The sequence below is a fragment of the Pangasianodon hypophthalmus genome, chromosome 15 (assembly GCF_027358585.1).
Source record: "Pangasianodon hypophthalmus isolate fPanHyp1 chromosome 15, fPanHyp1.pri, whole genome shotgun sequence".
Classification (NCBI taxonomy): domain Eukaryota; kingdom Metazoa; phylum Chordata; class Actinopteri; order Siluriformes; family Pangasiidae; genus Pangasianodon; species Pangasianodon hypophthalmus.
Genome location: NC_069724.1, coordinates 4,303,317 through 4,316,741, shown reverse-complemented (window position 1 = coordinate 4,316,741; position 13,425 = coordinate 4,303,317). Strand labels below are relative to the sequence as shown.

The 13,425-nt window shown below is 42.1% G+C and overlaps 1 protein-coding gene across 2 annotated transcripts in view; it reads left to right on the top strand.

Moving 5' to 3' along the window:
- The window catches only part of tenm2b (teneurin transmembrane protein 2b), a 282,971-nt gene extending 274,874 nt beyond the window's left edge, over positions 1-8,097 (top strand). For both annotated transcript variants that reach the window (XM_034311334.2, XM_026938712.3), the window contains 7 exons: positions 17-891; positions 2,064-2,239; positions 2,926-3,161; positions 3,603-3,899; positions 4,086-5,706; positions 6,009-6,139; positions 6,259-8,097. In XM_034311334.2, coding sequence (XP_034167225.2) covers positions 17-891; positions 2,064-2,239; positions 2,926-3,161; positions 3,603-3,899; positions 4,086-5,706; positions 6,009-6,139; positions 6,259-6,996 — 4,074 coding nt within the window. In that variant the 3' untranslated portion in view covers positions 6,997-8,097. The remainder of the gene's footprint in view (positions 1-16; positions 892-2,063; positions 2,240-2,925; positions 3,162-3,602; positions 3,900-4,085; positions 5,707-6,008; positions 6,140-6,258) is intronic.
- The last annotated feature ends 5,328 nt before the right edge of the window (positions 8,098-13,425 follow it).

Here is a 13,425-nt window from a genome sequence, read left to right as displayed (position 1 = left end):
GTGTGTGTGTGTGCAGGTGCGTCTGGAGTGGCCCACTGACCTGGCCGTCAACCCCATGGACAACTCACTGTACGTTCTAGAGAACAATGTTGTCCTGCGAATCACTGAGAACCAGCAGGTAAGCATCGTGGCTGGTCGGCCCATGCACTGCCAGGTTCCCGGTATCGACTACTCCCTCAGCAGGCTGGCCATCCACTCGGCACTGGAGAGTGCCACAGCCATTGCTGTCTCCCATTCGGGTGTGCTCTACATCGCGGAGAGTGATGAGAAGAAAATCAACCGTGTGCGTCAGGTCAGCGCTGACGGCGAGATCTCACTGCTGGCTGGTGCTACATCCGAGTGTGACTGTAAGAATGACGTCAACTGCAACTGCTATTCTGGGGATGACAGCTATGCGGCTGATGCCAGCCTCAATGCGCCCGCCTCTCTGGCAGTGTCACCGGATGGCACGCTCTACATTGCTGACCTTAACAACATCCGTGTGCGATCGGTGCGTGTCAACTGGCCGGGCCTGAACGCCGCAGGGCAGTACGAGCTGGGATCAGCGTTAGAGCAGGAGCTGTACGTGTTCAGTGAGGACGGTTTGCACAGGCAAACGCTCAGTCTCGTCACAGGCCTTGCGCTATATAACTTCAGCTATGGAGTGGATGGAGAACTAGTCTCGATCACTGATAGCTCCAACAACACTCTGAAGATCAGGAGAGAGGCAGGTGGAGTGGTGCGGCTGTTACTGCTGCCTGAGAACCAGGTGGTGACGTTGGGAATGGATGCAACTGGAAACCTGCGCTCTGTTTCCGCCCTCAACCAGGAGGTAGCGCTGCTCACTTACACCACCAACACCGAGCTGCTCGCCTCAAAAGCTGACGAGTCTGGGTGGACCAGCTTCTACGAGTGAGTAACAATTTGCAATTGGTTTTAAATTACTTACGAGACTTAGTATTCAAATACAAATGAATATTAATATAACTGTAATTACATTCTGCCACAGAAGGAACATATGTAAGCTGTAGTACGATCATGTGTGTTTACATCATATAAACCACTTTATGACCCAGTACTGTAATTTAAAATTAAATGTTCCAGATTTATTTGTATTTATTTATTTAATTACCCACAATTAAAGTCAACATTTCTTTAACTCCTAATATTCATATTTCATAGCTTCATATTTACTATATGTGCTTACTACATAGGGTATTAGGGAATGCCTTGTAGAATGCTACATACGCAGTATATCTTCACCTGAAATTCATCCAGAGAAGAAAATGATTCCAATAAGTGCCTGTTGGAAACTACTTACATGTAATCATGTTTATACATATACTTTGTAGATTACAATCTTTTTTTTTTAAATGTGGACATAATGATGCCATAAATTAACAGGCATTTATGCGAAAAACCCTTTCCTACATCAAGGACAAGGTTGATTGCAACAAAAAAAATAAATAAACACATGGATCAGCTGCCATGTCTTAGTTGTGTAAGAGTAAAATGTGAGATCTTACACACTGGTAAATGCTATGAATATTCAAATAGTATTCGAACAGTGACGGTCTTACTTAGAAATGAAGGATAATGATAGTAATAAGGACATTAATTATCTCAAACACTATTTTTCAAATGACCCATACTGTATTGTGTTTTGATAAATGTAATATATTCCCACATATATTATTATTATTATTATTATTATTATTATTATTATTATGGCAACAGAAGCAGCAGAATGAGTTCTTTCATTTGGAATGAGCTTCTTTCATTCATACAGTGTAAATTGCTCCTTCTAAACAGTTTTAGTGCCATCTAGTGTCAGGAGTAGAGTATTGTGCTCTTAGATGTCCCAAGTAATTTTATTGAAAATATATTTAACATTCAAAGAGCAAGATCTTTGAATAAAAAGTTACATTTACAATAACATCAAAGTGATCTGTGATAATATTTCTGTATAATAATAATAATAATATCTTTTTGATCCATTTGAGAGTGAACGACATTGAAACATTGTAACCTGTGTATTTATAAAATATGTACTGATGTGTTAGATGATTTTTTCCTGTTTGCAGCTATGACAGCGAGGGACGTTTAACGAATGTCTCTTACCCCACCGGTATGGTGACCAGTCTGCACCGTGAGATGGAACAGTCCATCAACATCGATATGGAGAGCTCGAACAGGGATGATGATGTCACTATTATCACCAACCTCTCCTCAGTGGAAGCATCTTACACTGTGCTTCAAGGTAAGAAGAGTATAGAGTAGTATACGACTTCACAGCACACAAGCACTTACACAAATTTTATGTTGTAGCACATTACTAAAGCAACAGGTAGTATGGTATCTCCTCTTGACGAACTACAATGAAACCACTCATGTGTATGTGTCCAGCAGAGCTGGGAAAACACGTATTTTTTTTAAAGCTATGTTTAAAGCTTGGATGTTCCGCTGTATTTCTTTTGAACCACGGATGGCTTACAGTAATATCCCCACTAGCTAAGCCATACTTCCTATTAAAGCCAACATCTGCAGCTGTTGTTTACTCAAGATAAATGAGTTTGAAGGCTTTTCTGAGCTGCCTTTGGATACCAAGTGCCTGTTAACTATGTTCTGGAGTGTACTTAAAAGTTTCTGATGACTTTTCAATGCGTAAATGAGTGCATTTTGAGTGTGCATGTCTGTAGAGAGTGCTGGCTGATGCAATTACAGTGTGTAAATGGAACCAAAGGCATTTCTGCTGCTTTTAGCCCTTTATTTCCAGCAATAACATCAGCCCACTTTTTCTCTTGCACACACAGTCTGGCCAAAATAATACATTTTCTAGTAATGTGTAGAGTCAGATCAACTCTAAAGCCTTATACTAAATAAAACGCAGCTTGGTTTCTTATTCATGACTGAATTCTCTAATATCTCCCTGTTGTCTTCTCACAGATCAAGTTCGTAATAGCTATCAGATGTACTACAACGGCACCCTGAGGGTTTCCTACGCCAACGGCATGGGACTCAGCTTCCATACTGAACCTCACATCCTGGCAGGCTCAGTCACACCAACCATCGGGAGGCGCAACATTTCTCTACCAACAGACAGTGGCCTCAACTCTATTGAGTGGAGGATGAGGAAAGAGCTGACCAAAGGCAAAATCACTGTGTTCGGAAGAAAGCTGCGCGTAAGCATGGGCTTTTAGAAACTATAGCAATGATCAAAATTTGCTGTATGCCTTTACTGTAAATATACTGTATGCTGTAATACTATATGTTCGTGAATATTGATATAATATTTAATGATGTACGGGTTTTGTTATCAGGTTTTGTTTTCAAGCCTGATACTTGATACATTAAACACTTTGCCATATTTTCTAATGCGATCAATCCACTGACATGTCAGGTTGACTGGTAGTACACATATCTTGCAGTTAGACAACTTGGCAACAGAAGCTTGCAGAGAATTCCTTGGTTATTGTGAAAATGTCTGCATCAGATTAGTGTTGGGTATCAGCCGGTAATCAGAGCTCTGATACTGGTATTATAACAAAAATGTAAAATGTAGAATCAGTGCATCTGTAATAATAATGACACTAAAGTGGTGCAATTCTTTAAAAATTCCCCAGGCTCATGGCAGGAATCTGCTTTCCATTGATTATGACCGCAACACAAGAACCGAGAAGGTGTACGATGATCACCGTAAGTTTACGCTGCGCATCATTTACGACGCTCAGGGCCGGCCTGCCACCTGGCTCCCCAGCAGCAGTCTGGCACTGGTCAACGTGTCCTACTCACCCACGGGCCGTTTGGTGGGTTTGCAGAGGGGCAGCATGAGCGAGAAGAGCGAGTTCGACACTTTTGGCCGCATCCTATCCCGCACCTTTGTGGATGGGAAAGTGTGGAGCTTCAGCTATCTTGATAAGGTGATTTATATTTGGACTAAATTGGTCTGGTTATAGTTACTGTATTTGTATACCATGGGAGTAGAAACCTACTAAGGAGTAACAGAAAGTAACTCATTGTTTACATATAAAATGCAGTGATATGGTGGCCTCTAACATCAAATATTAATTAAAGTGCCATTTGTTGCTCTGTTTCTCTGTGCACAGTCTATGGTTCTGCTGCTGCAGCAGAGTCAGAAGCAGTATGTGTTTGATTTCGATAGCTCTGGTCGGCTTACAGCGGTCACCATGCCCAGCATGGCCAGACACACCATGTCCACCCATGTCTCTGTGGGCTACATCCGCAACACCTACAACCCTCCCGAAAGCAATGCCACTGTTATCCATGACTTTAGTGAGGACGGCCGCCCCAGGGCCACTTTCTACCTGGGAACAGGTCGTCGTGTACTCTACAAGTATGGAAAGCTGGCCAAGCTCTCCGAAGTACTATATGACTCGACTGCAGTTACCTTCGGCTACGACGAAACAGCTGGGGTGCTCAAGATGGTGAATTTGCAAAGTGGTGGCTTCTCCTGTACCATCCGCTACCGCAAGCTCGGCCCCCTGGTGGACAAGCAGATGTACCGCTTCTCAGAGGAGGGGATGGTCAATGCCCGCTTCGATTACACCTACCACGACAACAGCTTCCGTGTGGCCAGCATAAAGCCAGTGATCGGAGAGACTCCCCTTCCTGTGGATCTTTACCGCTATGATGAGATCTCCGGCAAGGTGGAGCACTTTGGCAAATTTGGCATCATCTACTATGATATTAACCAAATCATCACCACCGCCGTAATGACACTCAGCAAACACTTTGATGCTCATGGCCGCATAAAAGAGGTGCAGTACGAGATCTTCCGCTCTCTTATGTACTGGATGACGGTGCAGTACGACAGCATGGGTCGTGTGATCAAGCGCGAGCTTAAAATTGGGCCCTATGCCAACACTACGCAGTACCGTTACGAGTATGACGGCGATGGCCAGCTTGTTGGTGTCAAGGTTAATGATTGGTCCATGTGGCGCTATAGCTATGACCTGAATGGAAACTTGCATTTGCTGAACCCTGGAAACAGTGCCCGGCTGCTACCACTGCGCTACGACCTTCGCGACCGCATCACACGCCTTGGGGACATGCAGTACAAGCTGGATGAAGATGGTTTCCTCAGCCAGAGGGGCTCAGACTTCTTTGAGTACAACTCCAAAGGTCTGCTAGAGCGGGCTTACAGCCGCACAGCGGATGGTTGGAGTGTGCAGTATCGCTATGATGGCCTTGGGCGCCGCGTGTCGCGTCGCACATCTAGTGGCGAGCACCAACAATACTTCTACGCTGACCTCAATCACCCAAGCCGGGTGAGCCACATCTATAACCATTCCAGGGCTGAGATCACTTCCTTTTACTACGACCTCCAGGGCCACCTGTTCGCCATGGAGGTGAATGGCGGTGAGGAGTACTATATTGCTTCGGACAACACAGGCACTCCGCTGGCTGTCTTTAGCAGCAATGGGCAAATGGTGAAGCAGTTGCAATACACAGCATATGGCGAAATATACCATGACTCCAACCCAGACTTCCAGCTTGCGCTTGGCTTCCATGGAGGGCTGTATGACCCTCTCACTAAGCTGGTGCACTTCACCCAAAGAGACTACGACGTACTAGCAGGCCGCTGGACCTCACCTGACCACACACTCTGGGCAAGGATAAGCAAAGAGCCAGCACCATTCAACCTGTACATGTTCAAGAACAATAATCCTCTCAGTGACATGATTGATGTTAAAAACTATGTGACAGGTAAGAGTTTCCCAAAATACCAAACAAACTAGGGCAGTGTTGTGATACTGATATTATGATAAATTACATAAACTTAGGCTGAGAGATTTGCCGGTATCATCAGTACTTTCATAACATTTAACACTTCATTGTCACTCACATAATTACCACAGTATTAGCTGCCACATGGTAAGCACAATTATGAATGTGATGTACTGTGCAAAGTCTGCCATATTGCATTCTATAAATATGCTGACATCAGATAAATAGGATGCCGCAAAGCAGCTAAGATTATTTGTTCTCTTCCTTTGTCCTCTTTCTAGACGTGAAGAGCTGGCTGGTCATGTTTGGTTTCCAGCTCAGCAACATCATACCTGGGTTTCCTAGGCATCCATTATATTTTGTTGACCCTCCGTATGAATTGCTTGCCAGTCAGGACTGTGACAATGCCCAGGTATGTTTACTTTACCGGTCCTGTTTAAATACCATGCGCTTCAGTTGATTCTGCAGAAATGAATTGAACATTGAGGTGAGTCTATTTTCTCTTTAACATATGCCCTTTGACGTTCACAGCTGTTCACAGGAGTACAGCATTCAGTGGAGCGACACAACAAGGCCTTCATGGCTCTGGAGGGAAGGCAGCTCAGCAAACAGTGGCGTGTTAAACGAGATAAGCCTGGCTACTGGTTCGGCACCAGAACACCTGTTGTGGGAAAAGGCATGATGCTGGCTATCAGGGAGGGCCACGTTTTGGCATCTGTGACCAGTGCAGCCAGTGAGGGCAGTCGCAAGATTGCACAGGTGCTCACCGGCGCCATCTACCTTGAAGGCATGCACTACACGATAGACAGGCGTGACTGGCACTTCTTTGTGAAGCTTGGGCTACCCGATGGCGACCTCTTGGCCCTGGGTATCAGTGGTGGGCACAGGATACTGGAAAGCGACGTCAACGTGACAGTAAGCGGCCGATCACGCCGCGGGGTCACTGTGGAGATTCACACGGCAGCATTAGTGTTTAGTGTGCGTTACGGGCTTGGCACCGAGCTGCTGGAAAAGGAGCGAGCTCGTGTGCTGGAGCAAGCTCAGCAGAGGGCAGTGTCTCGAGCTTGGGCCATGGAGCAGCAGCAGGTGCAGGAGGGCAGAGATGTGAGCCGAGCGTGGAGTGAGAGCGAGAAGCAGCAGCTCCTAGCAATGGGGAAAGTCCCAGGCTATGAGGGCTACTACGTACTCCCTGTGGAGCAGTATCCTGAACTGGCAGATAGCAGGGCTAACATCCAGTTCCTCAAACAGAATGAGATGGGAAAGAGGTAACAGAGCCAGGCTGCTGCAGCCATCATTTCCTCATCTCCCACGGACAGAGGAACCAAATCCAGAAAGAGCTGCCAGCAGTTTCACAAAGACTTCATCCACCTTGAAGAAGCTACAGCACGCAGCCAAAATAATCTGGATTGGATAAAAACTTGTAACTACACAAACTTTTTTGTAAGAAAATGTTAGACTTTTTAAGAGATGTCACAGGTTTTTAGACCATTTTGGGCTTAGTGATGGCAAGCCTGACATCCATATCAAGGCACCTTTCAAAAACAGGAAGCAGATAACAAACATGCTGAATGTTGGTCACCGTCTCAGGCCTCAAAATATGATTGTCACTTAAGCCATCACTTGCCAGTATATGTATTAAATCTGTGGATGATAAACCCCACAGGATCCATTTTAAAGATTTCTGCAAAAGGAACTATGATGTCTCATTTCAGTCTCTTGTCCCCCACAACTTTCCCCACAGGATTTGACTTGTACTAGAAGAGAGTTGTGGTGAAGGGCACTTTATTGGAGTACGCATCAAGCGTGGCTCTCGAGATCTCTGTCCTTTTACATTTGCACTATAAGACAATCACAAGGAGATTTTCGCTTCTGAGCATGAATCTCCATAACGATTGATCTTTTTATTTACCCTTTGTATAATATGTAAAACTTCATTAAGATTTTTCTTTTATTTTAATTTGCAGCCAAGCAAAGAAGTTATAGAAAGGTAATATATTGTGTCTTTTGTTTATACTTTAAATTATGTCTTTGAAACTGTGAAATACATATTAATCTTATACTATATGTAAAATTGTCACTAAGTAGGAGGACTGGATGAAAACCCAGTGTGTACATTTATTTAAGAAAGTGACTTTATGTTATCCATGTCAAGGAAAATCCATGATAAACAGTTCATGTGACATTGTAGGGTTTTTTCCTTTTTTCTAATTGAGTTCTGTTATTGTTGCTGTACCAGAATCTCTTCTCTCTGCCTGTGAAACACCACAGTGGATGTCAAGATGTACAGCTAGTGTAAAAACACACTCGGACACTATGGGACAGAGAGTCTTTGAGAATTTGAAAATAAACCATTCCATTTTTACACTTTAATTGTGCTTTTTCCTCACATCAGAGCCAAATAAATGTATTTTGTAAGTTTGTGTTCTTAATTACATCCAATTAAAGAACCAGTTATGCACAGTTGAGAATGTGTATGTGCAGCATTAGGTGTGTGATTATATGTAATGTATTAGCTGTGTGTGCTATACTGTAAATGCATAAATTTATTGTAAATACAATTTTATATGTGTCTAAGGCCTGAAAAAAGGATGAAAATGAATCAAAGAAGAAGGGGTTGTGGGCAATGAACTCCTAAGGGATGCCAACCCTGCTGAAAAAAAACAACAGAAACCATCACAGAACTTCTAATGCTTTCCACTACACATACCATTACAAACCATTAAAACCATTACCATTATTGGTCCTTAATGGTATCCACTAGACATAGAACACATAGAAGGCAACAAATTACCAGTAGAAACCCACAGGGGACCATTACAGTTTCCATTAAACCCATTACAAATTCTATGAGGGTTTCTGTTGTTTTTTCAGCAGAGAAGCAACAGTGTATGGATAAAATGAGGGAGAATGGCACAGTAAGTCGACACTCCATTGTAGTTCTTTAGAAGGTCTGTCATGGTGTTGCTGTGGCAGTTAATAACAAAACAATAGCTTCTACCAAAATGACTCAAACACCAGAACACTCTGTGTATGAAAACTCGGCTAGCTGACTAGCTAACTGAGTAACCCCGGCAAAATGGCGGCTCACCCATAAGACACTGCGTCATGGCGTCACGGCATCACATTCCCAAGCCCTTGTACCAGGTAAAATTTCAACTTAAACTTAATAGGTAATGCTTCAGTTGTCTTTTAACTGTTTTTGTACAGAGCGAAGTCAAAGGTGGGAGAGAGACAGAGAGAGAGGTGTTAATGGACGCTTTCATTTTGTCTGTCGAGTACAGATACAATTGTAACATTTATTTATTTGCATATTAAATTACAGACTTCATCTTTTCCACATAACAGCGTGCCACCTTTAAAAAGTACAAGTTTTCCCATATCGTCAACAAGTATTGTACATTTGCACTGAAATCAAGTTAAAACTGTACCAGCAATTGTAACACCACTCAAATAAACAAATAAATTAAAAAAAAACGTTGTAAACTTAATCTTTAAACACCAGAATTAACCGTTATGCTTTCATTATTCTGTGTGATATACCTTTGAAGGTAGCTTGTGAAATATAAAGTAAGTACAATAGACGTATAGATCCATCACGCACATGCGCAGAACAATCACCAATGTAAATGCAGGTTTAATAAACAATTAAACGTGCGCATGCGCACTTCAGTTTGACACACCCATAAAATCATGCTTGTACATGTTTTAAATGCTGGAGATATTTTTTAAAGTAATAAAATAGACTTTCAGAATATGCTAATATGCTGTAGTTTAAGTCAGTAATAAAGTAGACAAAATAGCACTTTTTTTTTTTTTTTAAATAAAGACAGTCCTATAAATGCGCGCTACAGTATTACAGGGCTTGAAATGGTAAAATCATTAGAACACCGGCTCTCCCTTATTTGAGCTGTGAGAAATACCTCTAACTGGCAGATGAATAACACTCAGCGTCTTTCTATGCCTGATCCATATCAGCTGATCTCTTCTCTGTGCAGCTGCTGGTGACCTAGAAGATGTTTGAACGCTTTAGAAGTTCCCACTAAACATTAAAACAGGTCAGCACAATCTTTCCTGCAGAATCACTCTTCCCTGCAGAATGTCTGGCGAATATCAAGCCCTGAGCCAAATTTTACTCTGCTGCACAAACGTGGCTGCTGCTTTCCATCTCCTGGGTATGTCTATTCAAGTCCACAAGCTACTTTTCTCTCCTTTTTCCCTTGCTTTTAACATCTATCACAAGTGGACAGCACTAAATACAGATGTGCACAGGGTCAAATTTGTCTTGACCACTCAGAGCACATTAGGAGGTTGTCTGGGATGCAGTACAATGTGTCCTGATGCGTCCCAGACAACATCAAAACACCGCCTAGTCACCAGTGTTGCCAGATTCGCGGTTTTCACACGCAATTAAACTACATTTGAACAGCTACACTGTGCCTGTACATGTGATTTAGGCGTTTTGCATACATTATATCTACTGTATTTAACCGACACTATGGTCATGTATGTGAACACCTGACCATCACAGCCATATTCTTGAATATCCCATTCCAAAACCATGGGCATTAATATGGAGTTGGTCCTCCCTTTGCTGCTGTAACACACTTCAAGGAAGGCTTCCCACCAGATTTTAGAGCAACTCTGTTGGAATTTGTGCAGGCAGAAGAGCATTAGTGAGGTTGAGCACTGATGTCGGACAAGATGGCTTGGCACACATTTGGTGTTCAGTTTATCCCAAAGGTGTTCAGTGGGGTTGAGGTCAAGGTTCTGTGAGGGACACTCCAGTTCTTCCACTCCAACCTTGGCAAACCATGTCTTCATCAACCTCGCTTTGTGCACAGGGGCATCGCCATGCTGGAACAGGTTTGGGCTGCTTAATTCCAGTTAAAGAACATCTTAATGTTAAAGCAGACAAAGACATTCTAAACAATTGTGTGTTTTCAACTATGAGACATTGGTGTGGGGAAGACCCACATATGCATGTGAGGTGTCCACATACATTTGGCCATATAGTGTATATTAAAATATTCATACAAGCTACATGAGATGGTCACTCCTCCTACACACACTTCTTGTTATCAGTCTTAACATGAGCTCTGCTTGTTAGTGAATGGTGAATTGGTCCACTCATTCTCACAGCTGTTGTTTATTTATGATAATATCTGTAATAATACAAGAAAATTTTAGCACTTTGGTAAAATAACTGGCCTATTTAAGGAAATAAATTGTTTTAGTAATTCTTCATTAAGAGATACATTTAAATATTAGATTTATACTCATTTTGCGGATATGGTGCTGGCACAGTAGGACGTGTACCTAACAGCTCCAGGGTCCTGGTTTGACTCCTGAGCTCACGTTACACACTGTGTGGAGGGTCACATGTTCTCCACGTGTTCGTATGGGTTTCGTCTGCATTCTCAAGTTGGCTATGCTAAATTTCCCCTAGGTGTGAATGAGTGTGTGAATGTGTGTTTGTGTGGTGCCCTGCAACTGACTGGCATCCCATCCGGTGTGAATTATCCTGCCTTGTACCCAGTGTTACTGGGATTGTAGTGTGACATTATTTTTGGCTTCAAATGACTCTCATAAAATACAAAGCTATTTTAACAGCCCTCACAGATCTGTTAACACAGGAAAGGGATGTGGCACCATGTTTACTGAGAGTGGGCTCCTACTATGTTGGTGTCATTTCAGCAGTGTATATTTTGTGGCTCCCGGCTTAAGGCCTAAAATAGCTGTAGTCCAACAACTGCACGTTGCAGTGAATATTTTTATGTCAGGAAAATTGTAGGCTACAGAATATGGAGAAAATTCCATGCCAGAGTCAAAAAGAATTTCACCAGCAAAATAACGTAATATGCAATATGCAGATGGTATTGCTGTTTCCTGGTGACATGCAGAAAACGTACCACACTAAAAAAACAAACCTTCACTGCATTGCTTTTACATAACTTGTGCTCTTCAGCAGAGGTTTGCTTTTTTTAACAATTGAATTCTTACCAAATGCTGATGTATCAGAACAGAAAGTAATTCCCCCCTTCATTGCATTTCACTTTCATCAGTGTGTGGGAATTGTGTGGGAATAGAATTACTGTCCAATCACAGCCATAAACAGTACAGGGTGTGGCAGTAATCAGAGAAGAGGAGAAGGGCCTGAAAGTCTCATTTTCGAGGAGGTGTTACTGTCAATATAAAGGAACATCTTTATAATTTCTTATTGGCTCATTGTTTCTTCATTTCTACTGTACTGAACCCTTTAGGTTTTCAGAATTATTACTAATACATAATAAAAAAAAAAGTGTTAATCTGGCTCACAGCAAGACTGAGGACTTCAAATCAAATTTTCTGGACTTACATTCAGCTAGGAGCAAGATTAACATTTACTGATGAAATTCCTGCCGTGTTTTAGGACAGCATCATGCTGTCATTTGAGCAGTTACACCATACTAATCTGCTGTTTCTGAATGAGTCGGCTCTTTAACTTGCACACTGAGATGTGTTTTTGTAGATGTAGGCAATGACGTTACTCTTGCAATGTAACTTTGTTAAAATGCTTCCATGGAAACCCCATTTCAGTGTCTGTTCAACTCTCAGATGTGTGCTGTTTGTGAGACAGCATGATGGAGTCCACTACACTGCTGCCTGTTGAAGATACTGAGTACTGTATATACTCGAGTTTATCCAGTATATTAGGGGAGGCTATCATCCTCTTATCGAAGCATTGACACAGGAGGAACAATTAACGTAATTACACGATGGTACTGTATTTGTAAAAGCACGCTTACAGAGTCTTTCTGATTTAAAGGTTATTTAGAGTTTACAAAATGCAGTGTATAGCATTTTGCTAATTAGACCATAGAGGAAGATTTCTTTAAACAATTTCAGCCATAGTTAGGCAAAGAACAGCAATCGCTCATCAAAATATTGTAAACTTTTCTGGTTTAGAGAAAATGGCATTGAAAAAATAACCACTCTTTACAACCATGGTGAGCAGAAAAGCATCACAGAATGCACAACACATCAAACCTTAACGCAGATATTCTGCAACAGCAGAAGACCACATCAGGTTCCACTTATGTCAGTAAAAGGACTCTGAGTCTACAGTAGGCACAAGCTCCATGAAAATGGATAGTTGAAGTTTGAAAAAAGACCAGGTGATGGCAGTTGTGATCAAAAGCATGGTTATTTGAGTTACTGTAGCCATCCTGTCAGCACAAACCATTTTCCTTGGACTTCTCTCATCAACATGGCGTTCTCACCCACACAATGTTTGTTTTCTGTTTTTCACACCTTTTTGTTTAAACTCTTAGAGACTGTTGTGTGTGAAAATCCCAGGAGAACAGCAGTTTCTGAAATACTCAAATCAACTCAACTGGTACCAACAATCATGCCACATTTTCTTCTCACTTTGATGTTTGATGATGTTTAATGTGAACATTAACTGAAGCTCAATCTTTATATGCATGATTTTCTAAATTGTGCTGCTTGTCGGAATTGATAATTACATGAATGAACATGGGTACAGGTGTTCCTATTAAAGTGGCTGGTGAGCGTGTATGGGTGTATATTGCTACCACAGCGTATATATTTGCAGCTGATCACATTATGCAAGCTCCTAGAAGCAATCACCTCCATGGCTGAATACTGTCTACATAAGGCAAGACAAACAAAACAACCATAATTGCAGATTTACCAGTA